This window comes from Cynocephalus volans, chromosome 7, assembly GCF_027409185.1.
Source record: "Cynocephalus volans isolate mCynVol1 chromosome 7, mCynVol1.pri, whole genome shotgun sequence".
In the NCBI taxonomy this organism is placed as follows: domain Eukaryota; kingdom Metazoa; phylum Chordata; class Mammalia; order Dermoptera; family Cynocephalidae; genus Cynocephalus; species Cynocephalus volans.
In genome coordinates this window covers 14,573,274-14,594,381 of record NC_084466.1, presented here as the reverse complement: position 1 = coordinate 14,594,381, position 21,108 = coordinate 14,573,274, and the positions used below count along the sequence as shown (strand labels likewise).

Below are 21,108 nucleotides of genomic sequence, written 5' to 3'. Positions count from 1 at the left end.
AAAGAATTTACCGGGGCTGTTTTTTCCTTGTTAGTTTAATTTCATCTGTTTCTGTTAATTGAGTGAAACTTAATACAGGGAAATGAAGTCTCAAGTGAACACATGTACTTACCTCTAATGCCAGTTACTGGGATTGAAAATTGAAGCCATGACTTTTAAATTAAAATTAGCATGTCACTTAATGTAGCAATTTTATTTTATTAAAAAAAATAGTAATGAAAAGCAAAAAACTCTCATGATGATTAGGCCTAGAGTTGTAGGCATCAAAGATCAAAGTGTCTTGGTTGCTGCCCACTTGGATACATACCGGGAAAGGGCAACTTGTTTTTTCCTTGAGTAATTTAGAGAGAGATCCCCGAGCGTCTACCTTATGAGCAAAGGTTGGAGATGCTGATTTGTATGCCACCCCATATGTCTGGGGGGAGAGAGGTGGAGTCTTATTTTGAAAAAAAGTCTTGCGGCATAAAATGAACAGCTTCACTCCATAGATCCATAGATGAAAGCTTTAGCATAAGGAACTTGTTTTTCCCAGTGAAAACAGTTATACATCCTGGTGGAAACTGGGGAAGAATTAGAAAATCATCTTTCCCTGAAAGCTTTACAAATTGAATAGACTTGGATTTGTTCAGGATCATCTCAGTGTGGATTGACTGAGTGACAAAGACACTGGAGTGTGACCTGGATCCTGAGCTTGCAGCTCTTTTTTGGCCTCTGGCGTCTGATTGCAGCTGTAAGTGGAAGCAGCTGGTTTGCTTCTTCATGTGGACTCTGGATCAGATTATTCTGGTGTGTCTTGGGGTGGCTTTCTGTTGAAAGTAGGGAGGGCTAAAAATCAACTGTTGCCACGGGATATCTGATCTACATAAGTCCTGTTGAGCCGGTCTCAAAGGCTAACTCTGCAAAGTTAGTGCTGCTAATGTAGTCATGGAAAGGAATACCGAGTAAATCTGGAGCTTGCTGCTAGAGCAGGTGCAGCAATTTCAGACTATGGAGTAGTTAGAAATCGCTGCAGAATGCAAAAGCACACCAAGGGCACTAAGGAGGGAGCAAAGGTTTGTGTGTGTGTGTGTGTGTGTGTGTGTGTGTGTGTGTGTGAGAAAAAGCATTGCATGGTGCTTAACTCTACTTTTGAGAGTTGAAGGTGGTAGTTGTATGGGAGTTTTGAGGTAGTGAGTCTGCTTTATTATGAATAGCTGTTGTTAACTGGTTTCAAAGTAGGAAACAGTAGAAAGGTCCTTTCAGAGCCTGCAGTGGTATGGTGACCGGTCTATCTTTAGTCATGGACAAGCTTTTCTGACTCATGAAGCCAAGCTAAGAACTCCTTGGGCCTCAAAGTTCCTGTGTAAGAAATAAAGCATTTGTCACTCTGCCCGCAGTGGTTTACAGAAAGACCAACGATAGGTCTTCCTTAGTTAAGAACACACATTGGCTGCTCTCTCCAGAAGCACCTACAATGGCTGATGGATTAAACCCCTTACTCTTCCTACACCCTTCCTGCCTTGGAAAGTTGCCATGAAAACCTAACTAACCAAATCTCACAAGCTTGGCCTATATCATTAATCCAATTCCCTTCTGTTCTCTCTGTGTGTATATTTAATACTATAGATAACATGTTTTATTAAAAACTTCTAATATACCGAATTAATTTTAAAATAGAAAAGACTGGGGACTTCATTCTCATTTTTGTCATTTGTTTAATGAATTTGAGAAAACATTTTTCTGTTGTTCCATTGTATGCAGTGTTTTGTCAGCATGTACCTATCTAAGAGAAAAAGCTTTGTTTTCAACATTTCTGTCTTTATCCTCAAAGCATGGTGTATCTTCTGTTCCCTGCATTGTTGGAGCATTGTCTGATGTCTTTTTTCTTTTTTTTTTTTTTTTTTAACACTGCTGAATACCAATTTGTACTTGGAATACCTGTTTCCTCGACAATACAGTGATCCTGTTCACTGAACAGCAGGCTTTTATGTGGAAACATCTAGGGGGGTCATCCAGGGTGGTGCCGTATTTCATTGAGGTGGGGAAGCAGAGGTTGAATAGGAGACTTAGCTTTTCTGATTTCATTGTCTAACAAGGCCTGCACTTTATACTTTGGGCAGAGCATGGGGGCGGAGGGACTCTTGGAAAGGAGCAGGATCGCTGTAGTTGGGGGAGAGGTCTCACTGAAACAGAGCGTATCTGTGATGGTGGCTTACATAGGGAAGCTCAGACAGCTGGCCAAAGGACTTGCCTTCCTATTTTGAATGGAACCATCTATTTAAATGGGGATTGAAACCTTTACACAGTTCATGTGTAAAGATCTATAGGAGAATTTGGTTGTGTTCTGTTGGGAGGGGTGGCAGGTGGGAACGTGGAACAAGTGTCACCTGGCGCAGCTCCAGTTGGATTCTCGTGTCCCATGAGCTGCTTTTCTTTTTGATGGGCACCCAAAATGTAGGCTGTCACAGATACTGTCTGGTTTCATCTTCTCTTCACTGCCTACAAGTGCAGTATCTCAATAAAGCATGGATTTCTACCACCGGGAAGATTGCTGGCTTTTCCAATAACAATGAGCTTGGTGATTCTTTACGCACGGAAGGCCAGACTCATGTAACGGTGTGTGCACGGTGTTAATATCTCTTGTTCATCTAAACTCAAGAGGCTTTTACTTGTCCTAACAGGTATCTTGCTGTAAAAACTGTCAATTGTAACTGTTCTTTCCCACTGACGGCTGAAGCTCTGTCCTGAGTACAAGATGGTATTTCTCATTGGTACGAAGCCCCATGTTCCGTAACCCACACACCACGACCGCCTCGCCACCAGTACCATCACCACCACGTTCAACACAGGAGCATTAGCTTTCTCCTTTCTCTTTTCCCCGTAAGCAAGAATAAGCTAGTGCATTTGCTACCATTTTCCCATTAGTGGCATTTCTCTTTATTTTTCTGCAAGTTGCATCGCTGTTGCTTTTCTGAGTTGCTTGATGATGAATGCGAAGTTGATGCTTAGCTGCTTGTAAAACTCTTCTTAAAGGAACTGGGTCTAAGAAGCACGTATCCATTACCCTGAGCAACCTAAGGTAGCAAGAAGAGAACAACACTGCTGACATTGGCCATCCTGTAACCTGGTGTTTCTTTGTGTGTGTTTTTTGTTTTTGTTTTTGGTGGAACCAGGTAATGTCAATAAAATACTGCCAACTTTTTTCACATGTTCCCCTGGGCGGGGACCCAGCATAGATACCAGACTATCGTGAATCCTGCCTGTTCTGGAGACCACCTATTATTCAGCATAATACTGGTATTTTTTGATAACTGGCCTCAAAAGTAGATAATCTCTGGAGAGATTTTGTTGTTTTCTCTTTCAGAGAGAGAATATGGATTTAAAAAGAGCCCTTTAAAAAATAGATGAAAACCTACATCTCTAATGTATTTCCTACATGTGCCTTTGGAGCATATTCTGGGTACATAGAAAATCTCCTATATTTTAAAACTGAATAACAACAAATCATGATAGATGAGTGGCATCTAGAAGCTTGCAAAATCTTTTTATTTGGGGGAATATTGAAGGAGAAGCAGATAACTTTTTAATAATTGCACTTTTTAAAATTTTGAAAAGAGAAATTGAGAAAGCAATCAGTATTCTCATTCTTAAATATTTAACAAGCCTACTGTGGATTACTTATTTTTAAAATTATTGCCAGGTTTTCTAGTTCCCTTTTTTACATGAAAAGTAACACTTATTTAGTTAAAAAAAAAAAAAAAAAAAAGTGGTACCAACTTATTGACCAATTTAAAAACAGGACATGTATAACTAAGTATTCAAAATGCCATTTTTATTACTTGAAAAATAGATTAGACATTTTTTTCTTTTCCCAGAATTGTGTGAGTTTGTTTTTTAAGCCTTTAACACAAGCTGAGGAGGTAGACAGTTAATATTGCAGCTTGTGCCCAAACCCAAAGGGGACAGAAAGGCACAGATTTGGCTCGTTGTTAAACTATCCTCCCCAGTGCATTTCAGAACCTTTGCTGAAGAGCTGGCCAAGAGAAGCTGCAGTCTGCATTATGCTGCAAATCCAGCTTCCCTGGAGCAGCCAGGAGAGAAGAATTATGAATGTCTTTTAAATTAAAAAGGTAGTGCAGCTAGGGCAGTTTCTGGACTGAGTGATAAATTGAAATCCATAAATATAACAGTGCTAATTTGAAGTTCCATCATTGTTTGTGCCATGAGAATGTGTACATTTAAAAGGATTTTAAAAAGCAATTACCAGCAATGCCTCCCTTGAGAGCAGTGTTACGAAAGGCATTTCCAGTCCACGAGGGTGACATCAGCTCAAACCTCTGCGTACAGATTAATGGTGGGGGTGGGAGGGAAGGGTGATCATGAAATCATTGAAAGAAGTGAAGCCTTGAAGAGTTATTAACCTGAAATGTAACTGAAGGCCTAAAAAAAACAAGAGCAATTTCTTAAAATAGGAAAAATAATATTTGAAACATTAGACGCTTCCAAACTTTCAGGGTTTAACTGATCTTTTTCTAATCTCTGTGAACTTCTTTCTACCTATTGCCTTAATATCCAGGTGCTCCCTCATTGAGTTCCCCCAAATTATTTACCTAGAGCTCCCTAATGAAAAAAAAATTACTTTGCTTTAATTTTTCGTAAAGGAAAAAGTGATAAAAATACCAAGGCATTAAGAAGTTCATTGAGGAGAAATGAATGTCAGTCACAGTGTCCTCTCCCTGTTGCCTGGGGCTGTGCCTTCAATGCCAGTGACAGGCTGCAAGGTGTGAACAAGCTTTGTAATGCTGTATAAATCAGATCAAGCTCATTTTATCTTAAGAATAGAACCATGTTTGTTTGCTTTTTTGTAAAATGGACTACTTCAGTGAAAATCGAATCTATGTAGTTCTAATAACTCTGTAACCTTGGATGTTGGCTTTCTTTAGACATGGCTTTTCACACCTGTCCCTGTGGACGCCAGTTTGTACAGACTGTTGTCACATACACTGGCTCAAAGTCAAAAGAGAAATTTAGTTACTCATCAAGCTGCCAAATTCTACTAATTGCCCGTGTCAGCATATTTCACTGATTGCTGAATGGTAAATGAGGTACATATTTTTGTTTGGACAATGTATAAATTTGCAAAGCCTCAAGTAGTTTCTCTTGCAAGGAGAGAAGGGGGCTTCCTCTCCATGGGCGCAGCTCACATTAGCAAAATCGGACTTCAGAGTTTCAGACCTCTCCCTTCCTTGGAATTGCTGATAGATTTCCAGACCAGACGACTTGATATGTATTGACTTATTGGTCTTCCTGTTTAAGTACACCCATCACCCTTCCTTTCTTAGGCCCTATGATAGACACAAAGCCAGCTGGTAGCCTCTCGGGAAAAAGAAATTGACCACTCTAATTGGGGCATTCCCCGTGTCTGCCCATTGCACGTATAAAGTAGGTGGTCACACAGATCTTTAGGCCGTATGCATGAAATGCACCAGTCTTCCACCCAACAACCTGAGAGCTGTTCCTAAGTGGTCCCCTGCTTTACCTAGGTACACAGGTGACCCTGAAATTCACGTTCAGCCTTCCATTTTCTGAATCCTATCTCCAGTGTAATTCAGTGGAGATTCTTCCACATCTAAATGACACTCTTCTTTGAAATGTGTCATGCCTTCTTGGCAGGGTGGCACCTCTCCTGGAACCATGGTCTGTGACCTCATCGTTCAGCCTGCTCCGTCCGCTATTATAAGTGTTCCCGGGTGGAATTCTGCAAGGGCGGTAGCACTGGACCTTCGAGGGTGGAAGTGGCTGCGTTCGCGCGTACGCACCCGCATTTTCTCCCTTGCCGAGTAGCAGTTTGTTTTCTGTCTGTGCTGGATGCTGTCCGGGACCTGATCATTGCTGTTTCCCCACCTTTCACCCCCCCCTTCAAGCTACCGACTGTAACTCCTTTTATTCTTGGCTCCCACTCTCTCAATGACGAGGCGAAGGCCCAGCACGCTGTCACTTACATCTGCCTCACCTGACCTCCCGCACAGTTGTGAGAGCTGAAGGTAAACCCCAAATTTTGCCAGATTGCAGTGGACAAATAAAAAGCGACTCTCAAACAGCAACTCACAAATCCATGAAATGTTTTGATGTCCAGACAGACTCCTGGAATTTCTCTTTTCTAATTCCTATTTGTAGTGATAACATTTTTCTTTTTGTGATTTAAAAAAAAACAATAGTGTAGTAGCTTGAAACAAATGCAGTTCTGATTGTCGTCACTATTTCTATCTGACAAGTTCCAATTCTTTTACAATTATTGTATTCAGTTGTGCACTAGTGTCAATAAAAATTGACATTTGTGAAGTGATTTCTGGCTGTTTTCTCTGGGGTTTTCTGGGTCTGATGGTGTGGGGGTGATTGGGTCTTTAACACCAGGACTTTATTTCACTGAGGTCTATTAAAAATGCATGCATTCAGAACTGGAGGGATTTTTAAAATGTGAACTTCTTGAATCTGCCTTTTCCTCACATTTTCTAATCTTGTTGTTCAAGGATCATCGTATTGACTAGTAGTCGGTGGACAGGACATCTGGTTTTTGTTGTTTTCCAGGTGCAGTAGCTTTTCATCCCTGTGTTGGTGACATAGCTAACTGGTCACCTTGGGACCAGGGCGGGGGCCGGTGGTGGCTTGAACATGGTCATTCATACTGGGATCAAATTCACTGCCCTTCCTTCACCAGCTTCGTTCTAGGCTGTTGTATCTTATAATTTCAAAATGCATATGAATGACTCCAGAGGATGAGAATAAATGTTAGAAAAATGGAGATATTCCTGGAAAACTATACTGAAAAATGAAAGCGTTAACGTGTCTTTCCTTGTACTGGTAACAGACAGGACTGCCGGCAACTTCAACTTTGTTCACCTAATATTAGCTCTAGCAAATCTACCTTAGAATTATAAATGTGTTAGGTAAAAACACTTAGGTTAAGTTAAAAGTATATTTTGAAGTATAGATATTTTCAAAATTAAAATGGAAAGAGTGTCCCTTGGTTGGCTCATAATGGGTAACATATATTCTCATAGTGTTTAATGTGGTGTCTTTTTTCGTGGGCTAATTAATTACCTGTCACTTTGGACTTATAAAGGGGAATTGTGATAATGTAATGACCTCCAGCTTTGCATTTTTAAGTGATCACCTTCGCATGTGGTGTGATGCTAGTGTTTCTGTCCCAAACAGTGAGAGACACGGAATGACATCACCAGGTATAACAAGCTCGCTTCTGTTCTTGTAGAATGGGAGTTAGTTGCTTGACCTTTCTGTTAGCTGTGACACGTTGTTACAAGGCGTAATGTACCCAAAGTACGCCAGTCATCTAGATGCCTATTAGTGTAGTTCTATTTTCTATTCATTTCCCCATGTCTCATTGTGATATAGACACTGTCTCTCTTGAGTAATTCTTAGAAGCAAAGTCAGTAGTCTGGAGATGAAAATGCTACTTTGCAATAGACTATGCTTTTAAGCTATTTTAATTAAGCAGAGTTCTCTGTATTACCATTAATTACATAACTGAGGCTTCATTGAATTATTCATACTTTGGTATCTTTAGTATTAACGCAGCTGCGACCTAAGGAAAAAAAGTAGAAAATACTGCTTTGCATTAAATTTGCCATAGGATAGTCAAGGTTCTAAAGGTTTGAAAAGGTGAAAGGTGTAAGTAGAAATCAGGTCCCAGAAGGAATTACCTTTTTTTCTTTAAAACTTCTCATCCCCAAACAGGCTCCCTGACTGGTAGCCCTCACCTTTCAGAGCTGTCCGTCAACTCGCAGGGAGGAGCTGCCCCCGCCAGTGTGACCTTGTCTCCCAACCTGAGCCCCGACACCAAGCAGGCCTCCCCCTTGATCAGCCCGCTGCTGAACGACCAGGCGTGCCCGAGGACTGACGACGAAGAGGAAGGCCGGAGGAAGGTGCCAGGGGGGGACACGCGTGTGCGTGTGTGTCTGTGTTTGTGTGTCTGCACGTGTTAGTTTCTTTAATTGTAGGAAAATATACATAACGTAAAATTTACCATTTTAACCATTTTTAAGTGTACAATTTAATGGCAATAAGTACAGTCACGTTGCTGTGCAACCATCACCACTATCCACGTCCAGAACTTGTTCGTTTTCCCAAACAGAAACTCTGTCCCCATTAAACCCTGACTCCCAGTTCTCTCCCCCCACCCCCAGCCCCTGGCACCCACCCTTCTACTTTCTGTCTCTGTGAATCTGGCTACTCTAGGTCCTTCATGTAAGTGCCAACATACAGTATTTGTCTTTTGCAACTTTATTTAGTATAACATCTTCAGGGTTCATCCATGTTGTAGCATGAGTCAGAATTTCTTTCCTTTTTAAGGTTGGATAATATTCCATTATATGTACACACCACATTTTTTATTTATTCATTCGTCCGTGGACAGTTAGGTTGTTACCGTCTTTGGCTACTATGAATAATGCTGCTGTGGACATGGATATACGTGTATTGGTTCATGCCTCTGCTTTCAGTTCTTTTGTGTATGTACCCAGAGGTAGAACCGGACGGACTGCAGTGGGAGGGAGCAAGGTGGCAGGTGACAGGGACTTTCTTTTACTTGCTGTTAAAGAGAAAGCAAGACCCAATGGCTGGCCTACTCTAAGGTGGTGCTGGCTGCCCACCTAAATGACAGGCTCCAGGGAATCAAGGCACACTGGTGTCACTAGATGATGTGGCCCTCATCCCTTAGATCCAACCACCCTTTGTATTCCACAAACAACATAACTTCCATTTCACGAATTCCAGCACTGCCTGCCCATGGCACCAGGACAAAGGATGCTGTAGTTTCTCTTTCGTATATTTCTTTGAGGACTGTATCACTGTAATTTAACTAACTCGAGTCCTTTTGCTGGTGGTAATATTTACATAGAAGGAAACATTCCTAGACTGTATTCTCATCATGAAAACTTACTCTCTTATCCTAGTTCTTCTAACAGAAAGGAAAATAAGAGTTCCTTTAGCCTCGATGTCAGCTAATAAATGATCATAAATTAGTAATACATCACTTTAAATAGGACTTTCTTACAATAAGGACTTTCTTAGAGACTTGTACTCAAAAATGATGATTGTGTCTTGTTTCTTTTGATGAATTTTGCAGAGATTCCCAACAGACAAAGCATACTTCATTGCTAAAGAAGTATCCACCACCGAGCGGACGTATCTGAAGGACCTTGAAGTCATCACTTCAGTATGTGCAGTATTTCCCCTAAAGCAGTAAATTACGTGATTTATCTCAGCTTAATACTCAGCTTTACAAGAGAAGCTAGTTCTTATTAAATGTTGGGTCCTCTGACTTCAGTTGAAAGGATTTTGGTCTTGGGTTACAGAAATTAAATGCTAATACTGTATTTAATTTGGGATACACTCTGTAAAAATTTTTATAATTGTGATTTTTTTAAATGCAAAGGAAGGAAGTTGCTAAAGTGGAGAAAATTAAAATCAAACGGTTTACTGTGTGCATGCACTGATCCAGAACATCTCACATTTTGCCCATGGTCAGATGTAGCTACTTAGTTTTACTCAAGGGAGACCTCAGAGATGAACAGGAGCGTCATTTTATCTTTGATAATAAATTGAACCCTGTCAGCAAGATGTGCCAGAAGACCGCCTTTTATTATTTTAGTCCTGTTCAGTCTCGGAAACAAATGCAGGGCATTGCAGATGGCTTTCCGACCCCTGGATTCTGGGACAGACTAGCCCCCGGGGAGATGAATTGGGATCACCGACTTTCTGTCCCTCCTGGGATGTGCGTGGTGTTTGGCCCTCGGCAGGTGCGCAGTAAACATTGTGGAACCCAGTCCCCACTCACTTCAACGACGTGAGGGACTGTAAAGGTGGCTGCTTTATCCCTGCTTTGGTCACCTTCGTGCCCAGCATTTTAACATAGGAACAGAGGTGGCAGTTCCTAAAGGACCGAAGCAGAGAGTATTCAGCGCTCATAAGGCAGTGATTATCCTGTGAGTTGGCCAGAATGGAGGCTTTGATTCGAGGAGTTGCCCATGTAAGAGATCTGTCCCGGCATAAACAATCCTGTGGGTAAAAAATCTCAGAAAACAGTAACATGGAGGTGGGTGCTTCTCACCCCACCTTTTCCTAAAGGGAAAGCAGTAGGGCCTGGACACCCCTTATGTTCCTGAAATCCTGAAAAGCTAGCAGGAGAGCCCTTTGTCCTCCAGTCGCTGGGCTGCAGCAGGACTGCTGAAAACTGCCGACACCCATCGCTGTCTTCCCCCTGAGCATGTCCTCTTTTTATCCCAGTGGTTTCAGAGCTCGGTGAGCAAAGAGGACTCCATGCCTGAAGCATTGAAAAGTCTCATATTCCCGAATTTTGAACCTTTGCACAAGTTTCATACCAACTTTCTCAAGGAAATTGAGCAACGACTTGCCCTGTGGTGAGTACAATTATTTTTAAAGCTTACATTATGTTTCTTCCCCTCCCCACTCTTCTCTCCCTCTCATGTTATTTTTATGTCATCCCTTATAAGCATCAAGCAGGAGCAAAGATAAAAAGCAAGAAACTGGCAGGAGATAATTTTTAAAAAATGATTTTCAGTTAAATTCTATATGGGTTTATCTCATCTTTGGTGTTTTTAATTTGTCTTACAATTTTTCAAAATGCATTTTTTTCTTATGGTAATTATGTTATTATCATGGAGTGCAGATAGTACTGTAGAGTTATCTCAGTGTCCACAGGGGATGGGTTTCAGGGCCTCCCGTAGATACCAAAATCCTCGAGTGCTGAAGTCCCTGATATAAAATGACGTCGTATTTGCACACATCCTCTTGTGTACTTTAAGTCATCTCTAGATTACTTATAATACCTAATGCAATGTAAACACCATGTTAATAATTGCTCTACTGCATTGTTTAGGGAATAATAATGAGAAAAAAGTATGTACACGTTCAGTACAGATGCAATTTTTTTTTTTTTTTTTTTTTTTTTTTAGTATTTTCAGTTCGCTATTGGTTGAATTCACAATGTGGAACCCACAGATATGGAGGGTCAGTGTAGTTGCTTTCGGAGGGATGATGGAGGTTATAACGAGTAAAGACATAGGCTTCATAGTCATTTGTGAGGTGCATATATGCCTCATGCCATTTTCTGTATGATATTTCACAGTGTCTAGAAATTTGAAAAATATGAAGCCCTGCGCAACACGGACACAGTCTTTTATGTTGATTTATCATAAGGACATATTTTAATATGTGAAATGACATATGAACAAAGATATTCAATGCAGAATTAAAAGATTGGAAACTACCTAAATGTCCGTCAATAGCAGATTGGTTAAAAACAATATTAAGCCTGTCCATTAAATATCAAGTAAAATATTAATCTGGGAGAAGAAGAGGGAGGTACAAAAATTTGGAAAAACTTTGTATGCTGTAGAATGCAAAATCTATGTACGCTTACCTAAAATAGAACCGTTTAAAGAAAATTCTCATGGGGTTTTTAAAAGACAATCATATGCAGACAGACACATGGGGAGTTGATTGTCTACTGAACATGTACTTGAAAAGTATCAGGAAAAAATAGCAAAAGGCTCTACTGTGTTTTGACAGAACTGGACTTTGGTTTAAATTGGTCTCTGGGGCACTTAGTGGCTGCAGGGCCTGAAGGAGCTCTCTGTGAGGGGTCCCGCCTCTGGTGACTTAAGTCTGAGCTGAGTGGATAAGCCGAGATGCCCCCTGCCTTGTGAAGCCGCTGTCCTGGGGCCAGCGTGAGCACTGTCATCCCTCTAAGTGGTGTCCAGCTCTGTACATATCTCATAGCTGCAGGAGGATTCGCGTGCAGTTCCCCTTGCCTTCAGAGAAGGAGGCGGCAAGCTTTACTAAGAGGCCTCTGAAGGTAGAGTACAGCCAGAATCGAGGAGTAATAGGTACAAAGTCAGCCTCACTGAAAACGGGAAGAATTGAAAATGCTTCTTTAGCAAGAGTCTCAGTATTATGACTGTAAAAGAAGTACCACTTTTCAAAATTAAAAATGAAAATTCTACAACATCTAACTTTAACTTCCCAAACTTTACCTGGAACCTTTCGATTGTGTTCTGCCATGTTGCTTTATCATATAAAAGTTGAATGATGCTCTCATAAGGGGGTCCTTAGATCATTGGATAAAACATTTTTTTCCTGGCCCGTCAGACGTGTTAATACAGACGTAAACAAATCTTCCTGTGGGCTCAGAGCATCTTGAGCTGGTATCACTACACCAGTTCCTGTCCACATGGCAGTTGATTTGAATAATGCTGGAGAGGTCACACGTAGGAAATGCCATCACTTTTGCAGTACCCTGGCAGCCCGTCATGATGGCTTTGACTGACTCCCGCATTGGAGGATGCCACCAGAGGAAACGCTGGAGAGCTGTCTGACACGTTTCATTTTGGGACTAAATGCCATACTCATGAATTTATCTGTGACAATAAATCTTTAGCATCTGGCCCTTATCTGTGAAAAATATCCAATTGCTTAAAAAGCAGCTGATGTCATTTGATTCCTAGATTTTTTGGAAGAGTTATTATCCAGAGATCCGTAATTTTATCCTGTTTTACATAAAGATACCAGAAGCATGTAAAAGCCTCAAAGATACAGAGACAGCAGATAGTCAATACGCAGCTCAACTGACATGACCTGCAGTAGCCTTGCAACCATGGATCCAAACCCAATAGATCATGCTTATTGGGAATAAATGAGAAGGTCTGCAGTAAGTGCAACTAATCCATTACTCAAGTACATGACGAGGAAGACCTGGCTTGGCAGGGATTCAAGGTGAAAAGGGTGAATGTGAGCGAGTTTAGTATCAGCCAGCAGTCTAACACAGAGAAACCAGTGTCCTTCCATGTCTGTAACTCGCAGCACTGACTGTTCAATAAAATCACCTGGAACCTTTAAAAAATCTTGATAATTAGGCAAAACCCCAGGCTAGTTATATCAGAGTCTCTGAGGGGTAGAATCTAAGCACTGGCATTTGCTGTAGCTTCCCAGGTGATGACACTGTGTAGCCAAGGTCCAGAACCTTAAGGCTAGACTGCTTCATTAGAAAGAGCCCAGAGCATGGGAAAGGATCACCCCTTCAAACTTCCAGGCTTAGAGCTCATGCAGGATACTAGACCAATTCAGAGTTTCATGTTTGAAATGAGATAATGAAGATGTATTGCATTAAAACACACACAGGATGATTGAAGGAACTGAGGGCATTTGGCCTAGATGAGTGAAGGCTTTAGAAAACATGAGGACTCTCTCCAAGTACCTGCAGACTGGCCCTGTGAGAAAGTGGGTAAAGCATCATCTTAGGTGTACCAGAGGACAAAATTGAAACTGAGGAGTGAATTTCCATAGCAGCACATTGTGTCTGAAAACAGAAAAGGTTCCCTGAGACTAAGTCCAGCTTAGTAGTGAGAGGCTACTTTGCAGGTAATGAGCTCGTCCTGATCCCTTTCCTGCTGTTGTAACAGAATCCCACAGACTGGGCAGTTGTGAGCAATGGACGTGTATTTGGCTCACGGTTCTAGAGGCTGGGAAGTCCAAGAGCATGGTACTAGCATCTGGTGAGGGACTTTGTGTTGCACCATCCTGTGGCAGAAGGCAGAAGGGCAAGCAGGTGCATGAGACAGAGAGAAAAAAGGGGCCGAACTTATCCTTTTATCAGGAACCCACACCTGTAATGACTAACCCACTTTTGCATTAACAGCACTAATCCATTCATAAGGCAGAGCCCTCATGACCTAATCACCCCTTAAAGGTCCCACCTCCCAACATTGTTGCCCTGGCGATTAAGTTTCCAACACCTGAGCTTTGGGGGGCACCTTCAAACCATCGCAGAGCTCCCCAACAGAGGTTGGCCATTGCCAGAAGGTATTTACCTATCAAGTGACCCCTGAAACCTGGTAGTGCATCAGGGTAACTGGGAGGCAGGAAGTGGGATGAGGGGGGAAGGTTGAAAAATGCAGATTTCCAGGCCCCATCCAGCTCTCCTAAATCAAAACTTTAAGGGTGATATCCAGAAATTTGTGTTTTTTAAGTACTTGTTGGGGCGACTATGATGAATACCTTTTTTGGAACAACTGACCCTGCAGTGTCTCTGACAAACCTAAGATACTATGATTCTTTGGTTTGCATTTCACAGACTGGTTATGACTCTTGTTTCTTTGCAAGCAATGAAAGAAGGAACATATGAATGAATAAATGAGTGAACGAATGAGTAGGTGAGAGTGCATGTCAGGCTTTGCCCATGAGGGACTTGCACCCTCAAAGGAATGCTGGGTTCTCCTATAGATGTGGGTGCCATGTCCAGGCTGGGCACAGAGCTCGGTTGCCAATTCTGCCTTGGGGGATGCATGGGCCACTACTGCCCACACAGGACAGGCATCCCTGGGCTGAATAAGTTCACTGAGAAGACTGGATCACAGGGAGGTTTTTTAAAAAAGGAGTTCACACTGATTACTGACAAGCCATACATGCATGTGTATATATTACATGTATGTACACATTTTTTCCATGTTGCTATGATACAGGAAACACAGGCTGCTCGTGTCAATCGGGAAGGGGAAAATCCGACTTTGCGATGACATCACCAGCTAAGGTCCATGTTTAGCTGTCCGTGGACCTTGCTTCATCCGTAGAAGGATTGGAATCTCTACACACAGGGCTGTTACACAAACTAAAGGAGACCATGTCTGAAAAGGGCTTAGCATACTGCCCTGCGCATAGAATGGAAAAGCTGATTATTTTTTTAAAACCTTTTTATTTTGAAATAATTTTAGGTTTAGATAAAAGTTACCAAGACAGTAGAGTTTCCGTACACGCCTCGCCCATCCCTTCCCCTGACATTAACAGCTTATGTCACCATGGCATGTTCATCAAAACTGATGAACCAACACTGGTGTGTCACCACTAACTAAACTCCAGATTTTGTTCTGTGATAATATTTTAAATTATTATTGTTAATGGAAATAAATCTAAAGTTTATTATGCACAAGAAGTTCCCTAAAATTTGGTACATAAATGATAGTCACTGTGATTTTCCCTTTACAATTCTACATGAGTTTGTAGCATACTTTCATCAACAGTGGGAAATTACAGCACAGAAAAAGGATCAGGAATTTTCCGGAATGATTAGGTAAACACACCTGCCCTTATCCAAATGTCACCCTCTCCTAAGTAAACACACCTGAGAAGAGATGGATGCCCAAGGCCTGTTTCATGCTGGCTAAACCCAATTTATCCTGTTTCTTCAAAAACAAGCAAACTGGTTTGGTGAGTTCTAAAAAAAAAAAAAAGAGAGAGAAGAATGATCTTCATTTTGAAAAGGTTTACTCAGCTGTTCAAATGCATTCAGAGAAAGCCACACATCACCACTGGCATTCAATCAGGACTCCCAAATCGCAGCCCTGAAATGACCAGCAGATGTGGAGGGCAAGCTGGCCAGTTGATTCCCCAGAGGTGGGCTGAAGGCCTGCTTTGGTCCAGAGTGCCTGGGTGGATTCTGCAGTGTACAAAAGTTAGCTTATAGGGAGCTGGAAGACAGTGAACAGTCACACAAAGAGGCATTTGGAATAGGGCACACACAGTTTTCAATAGGAGGATCAGCTGCATGTTTTAGAAGAAACGTTGGCCAGGAAGCCTTGGAAAGCAATGCAGCAGTCTAGCTAGGAGGACCAGAAAGGCCAGATGTCCAAATATTAGTGAGCAGTTGAGGCTCAATGGGACGCAAGGGAAGGAAAGGGAAGGTCACCTGGGAGTTTTGAATGTGGTTAACTGAGGTCATGAAAGGAGAGAGAAATGAGAAAAAGGGAGATACAAGCATCCTGAGGGGAAATGAGCTTGCTCTGGATACAGAAATTTTGAGGGGTCCATAACAAAGTCCTCCAGATAGTTGGAAATGTGGGTCCCGGGCTTGGGAAAGAAATCAGGCACAGAAGAGTGGATTTGGAAGTTATCCACAGAATCAAATCATTAAAGAAAGAACACTGAGAGGAAAAGAGAACCGAGGACAGAATCTTCTTGACCATACCTTTGTGTTAACTTTCTGTCCATAAATGTCGATTATGGCAGAGCAAGAGCCAGCAAAGGGAATGGGAGAAGCCACCAGAGATTTGAGAAATAAATGAGAGCGCAGGGGTAGAGGGTCCAGAGGAGAGCAGGTCTTGGAGAACGATGACCGGAGGGCAAGGAGGGTTTGAGGAAAGTGGTTTCTGTTATGTGGGAGCAGACTCGAAATGAAAGGAAGTTCTGCAGGGATGAGCGATGTGAGAAGGTGTCCCTGAGGGATCGGAGGTCCCTAGGGCGGAGAGGAGGCTCTTTCAGGGCTGGCACACTTGCAGGCTGTGGTCCGGAAGCTCACAGGTGGAGCAGTTTTGTCTCACCGTCTTGGCTGGAATGAAGATGACGAAGTGTATCAGAACGTTGTTTCACTGCTCCAAAAAAGCGGAACGTCTTTGTGGTAGCACCACTGAACAATCACAGAACAAAAATGAATAAAATGTTTTTCTCATTATTCTGCCAGCTCTTCAAAGCTTCAGGTCTGTGCACTAGGTATCATTAAATCATAAGGGTTTCTCAAAAAATTAGGCATAGAATCACCCTACAGTCCAACAATTCCACTCCTAGGTACGTGCCCAAAAGAGTTGATAGCCGGGACTCAGCACTTGAGTCCACAGCAGCTTTCGGTGTTCATGGCAGCATCATTCACTACAGCCAAAAAGTGGAGAGAAGTCAGACGTCCATGGGTGGATGAATGGATAAACAAAATGTAATGTGTACATACGATAGAGTATCATTCAGCCTTGAAAAGGAAAGAAGTCCTGACGTGCTGGAATGTGGACGAGCTTGAAGACCTTCTGCTGAGTGGAATGAGCCAGGCCCAAATGGACATACATTGTGTGACTCCACTGCTGTGAAGTCCCCGGAGTAGCAGATTTCTAAAGACAGAAAGTAGGATGGTGGTTACCAGGGGCTGGGGGAGGGGACATGGGGAGTCACTGTTTAATGGGCACAGAGTTTTAGTTTGGGAAGATGGAGACGTTCCGGAGATGGATGGTTGTGATGGTTGGTTGCACATCAGTGTCAATACACCTAATACCATTAACCTGTATACTTTAAAATGGTTAATGGTAAAATTTCTGTTATGAATATTTTACCACAATTTTAAAAAGGAAAGAGGGACTGCAGTGCGGGATAGGACAGGCTCTGTGCCGCGTGCTTAGCACTCAGTGGCCCGCGTGCCTCGGCGCCTTCCTGAACTGACTTGTGTGCTCCTCACGCGGCCTTAGGAAGAAGTGGGTTTGCAGATCGAGTTGCCTCCACTCTGACCCATCAGTGTGCACAGCCAGGCCTTGATGGGTCAAACTAAGTGAGGACCTTGTTAGAGCCAAAAGCTCTGCAAGTGCATTTTTGATCTGAATGCACACTTCACCATGCGTGCGTGTCCCCTGTTCATTTCGTCCTCCGTCACTGTTTCCCTCATTGCCCAGCAGCCCTGGGAGGTCCGTGGACCTTGTTTGCACAGCTGGGGAAGCAAAAGCAGAGACGTTCTACCTCGATTTAGTGGCCCAATAAGGGGACGCGGCAGTGATCGTCCTGGTTAGTCAGATGCTGTGCTTTTGAGGTGAAAACTTTGATGTTAAAACTTACTGTCTTTTATGGCCTCTAAATTTGGGATCTTCATGGGGCAAGGTTAGAAGGGAGGCCCGTGGTTGGCCCACCTGTTTTCCTCAGCTTCCTGCACCCCCCAGCCTCCTGTAAGCAGAGCCAGCAGAGGCACTGTTCTTCCTACAGGCCTCTGGGGGCTCCCTGAGGTGGCCACCACTGGGCCCCCCACCACCAGCACTCAGAAGGGGACCTGTGCTGTAACTCAGAAGTGGCCAGTTTCTCTCCACTTCCTCTCTCAAAAGCAGAGAATGTCCCCTTGTGGTTAATGCAGGTGCTCCGGCCCGGCCAGAGCACACGCCTGCACCCAGATGCACCCACCCACACACACACCCACACACGCACACGCACACGCACACACGCCTGCACCCACGCACGCACATGCACACACACGCCTGCACCCACACACAAACGCACACACACGCCTGCACCTACACGCGCGCGCGCACACGCACACGCACACGCACACGCACACACACACACACACACACACTCTCCCCTCTACCCCTCCCCTCAGCTTCGAGAGTCAGCCCCCAGCGTGCTTCGACAGCAGGCAGCAGGGCTCGGACCCCTGGCACTGTATTTGCAAATGGCCGCCCGTGGCTGCTGGTTGCTGCCCCACAGCAAAGTGCAGGCTGGCTTTGTTCATGCAGATGTTCTGTATGTGATGTAAGCTTTGATCCCCCAAAGTTGATATCTCTGGACAGCTTCCCACATCTATATCAGGAGAGAATCTGATTTCTATATTATCTTGTTGTTGCCCAAGTCAAACTAGTTGTAAAAGTTAACCGCAGAGAATCCCTTTGATTATTTCATAAAGTAGTGATGACTGTTCCGCACACTGTGCTCAAGATTGGATAGTTCTTATCAGACCTGGTACAGTGTGGAAGTTCCTGGTCATACCCTAGTATACTTAATAAGGGGCAATGGAAACTTGTTTCTTTTAGAGTAAAGTCAGCTGGCAGTGCCTGCTCCTGGGGAGCATTCTGGTGTGTTGTGCCTCCCTGCCTCACAGGCTTTCAATCCTCCCAGTGTTCCAGCACTCAGGAAGTCAGCGGTGAGCAGGAAGTTAGGGTGACATAGCTGCAGCTCAGGAAACCCGAATCACACTTCAATCCAGCAAAGTCACTTCACTGCATTGATTTTTTGCCTGTGGATTGATCCAGCTCAGTCAGAAGCCCTGACTCCCCTCCCGTCTCTCACGCCCACCCTCTGCCCTTCACTAATCACTTTTCACCTAGAATCTCAGCTCCTTAATCACCATCTCACAGCTCCGCCAAGACCATGGGCTCCTCCAGGGCGAACCATTCCTGTGTCACTCACTCTGCCCTGGAATTCAGCATGACGTTTCTTGTTGGAATAAATGAATGGTTTCTTGTTTATAAACTGCATCAAAACTCTTGTCAAGGCTCATTTTTATTGTGGTTTTAATCCTTTTATGCCTCATCTTCCTCAAAAAGACTTTGAGACAGTTTACAAATGGATATAAGAAAAGGACAAGCCATGACACCTGAAGCTGTGCTGTCCAGTGCAGTAGCCACTAGCATGTAGCAATATGAGATTAATTTAAATAAAACAAAAAATTCAGTTTCTAAGTAGCCCTAGCCACATTTCAAGCGCCCCTTAGCTACATGTGGCTAGTAGCTGTTGTATTGGATAGCAGATATAAAAAACATCTCCATCATCACAGAAAGTTCTGTTGGACAGCATTGATCTAAAGAATGAAGAAAGAATACCATATTCTTTCTCACTCCAAGTAACACGGAGACTGGCACATAATAGGTGCTGAAAATAATTATAACACAAATGCGTGAAAATGTCTTGGATTCCTCTGGAGTAAATCTTGAAGAGCAGTGAGTTTGTGTAAGTCGTGCTTCAAAGGCTCAAGGATTGATCTTTTATAACCAAAGAGGGGTCTGGGAAATGAGGATGGACAGTGCTTTTAAACTTATAAAATCATACTCACATGCAAAGTTTGTGACGTTAATACTACTAATAAACTGCCATTAATGTGCAGTTACTGTACGTATATTATAGTAATGCAAACTTAGCATTACTGATCAAAATAAAAACGATTGCTATGCTCTTTGTATACGTTTTCTCACTGAATGTTCCAAATCTGTCTGCCACCTGTTTTTGTTAATAAAGTTTTATCGAGCCATGCCCATTCTTTTACCGATTGTCTATGGCTGCTTGTATGCTACATCGGCAGAGCTGACTCACTGCAGCAGAAGCTGTACGACCACAGAGCCCAGTATATTTACTGTCCAGCTCTTTACATAAAAAACTTGCCAACTCTTCAAAAGAGCTTTCCCTGCCCTGTTTGACTGAGGTCCACAGAGACGCTAGGACCATTATGGGCTGACACAGGCTCCTTCTCTGGTGGTTGTGTTAAGGAGGACTTTTGTTTTATCCCTTAGATTTGGGGAGTAGAGGGGTTTCTTTAAAATGTTATTGGTGGTAGTTTGTGCTGACATGAACTGAGTGCTTCTGTGCTCCAGACACTGGAACACTGTTCATGTGTCATGTCACCTCCACAGGAACATTATCAGGGGACATTGTTATTCTCTCAGCCCACAGAGGAAATGAGGCTTAGAGAGGGTCAGTAGCTTGGCAAAGGTCACACAGCTAGTTAAGGGCAGAACTGGGTTTTGAACCCAGGCGGTCTGGCTGCCACCATGCCTGTAGTTCTAGAAGCTGTAGGCCTAACATTTGGAGAGAAAGAAGTCCAAAAGCAGCTTCACTCCTGCTCACTTGTAATGTAAGAAAGACTTTCCGGTTCCTGGGATTTCTCTGCCCTAACTAGGATATGACACTCTTTCTTCCCAGTTATGCACTGGGCTGCCTGGTGGCAGGAGCCATCTCTGCACTCCACAACCTTGAGATGTGACCTTCATCCTATCAGTTATACTGTCAGTTTTAGGTTTTGTAGGGAAGTAAAGAAAAAAATGGGCTTTGGAATCAGACCTCAGTTCAAATCCCAGTTCCACCCTCATCTAGCACTGTGTGACCTTGGGTAATTACTGAACGTTTCTAACATCAGCGTCTATTTGTCAAGTAGAGATGATGGTGTCTTGCCTAGGAGGGATGAAGGAGAGGAGTTTGAACACATTCAGCAGTTTCTAGAGCATGGTAGCTGTCAACACAGTAGATATCCCCCCCCAAACAAAAAATGAGCCCCCACCCTCACCCCCTGCATCTGGTGCTGTCCTGAGGGCTGAAACCCTTCTTATGCTGATTGCCTCAACCTACAGAAGAGGCCAGGGTTTTGCATTTCTTTTTGTTCATCAGGAAAGCAGCCGTCTGTAGGAATCCTGAAGTCAGCAAAATTGGCCAGGATCTTCTTTCGTTTATTCAACCAGTATTTTTGGTGTCCCTGCTACATGCCAGTCACTCTTCTCAGTGTCTGCTGAACAAAGCAGACCACAACTCCTGCTC

The 21,108-nt window shown here is 43.1% G+C and overlaps 1 protein-coding gene across 5 annotated transcripts in view; it reads left to right on the top strand.

Annotated features, from left to right (window-relative positions):
- FARP1 (FERM, ARH/RhoGEF and pleckstrin domain protein 1) overlaps positions 1–21,108 on the top strand; it is a 281,479-nt gene that overhangs the window by 229,548 nt on the left and 30,823 nt on the right. For 2 of the 5 annotated variants that reach the window (XM_063102929.1, XM_063102930.1), the window contains exons 14-16: positions 7,735–7,943; positions 9,125–9,214; positions 10,285–10,418. In XM_063102929.1, coding sequence (XP_062958999.1) covers positions 7,735–7,943; positions 9,125–9,214; positions 10,285–10,418 — 433 coding nt within the window. The remainder of the gene's footprint in view (positions 1–7,734; positions 7,944–9,124; positions 9,215–10,284; positions 10,419–21,108) is intronic. The other 3 variants (XM_063102933.1, XM_063102932.1, XM_063102931.1) reach the window with 3 other exon arrangements.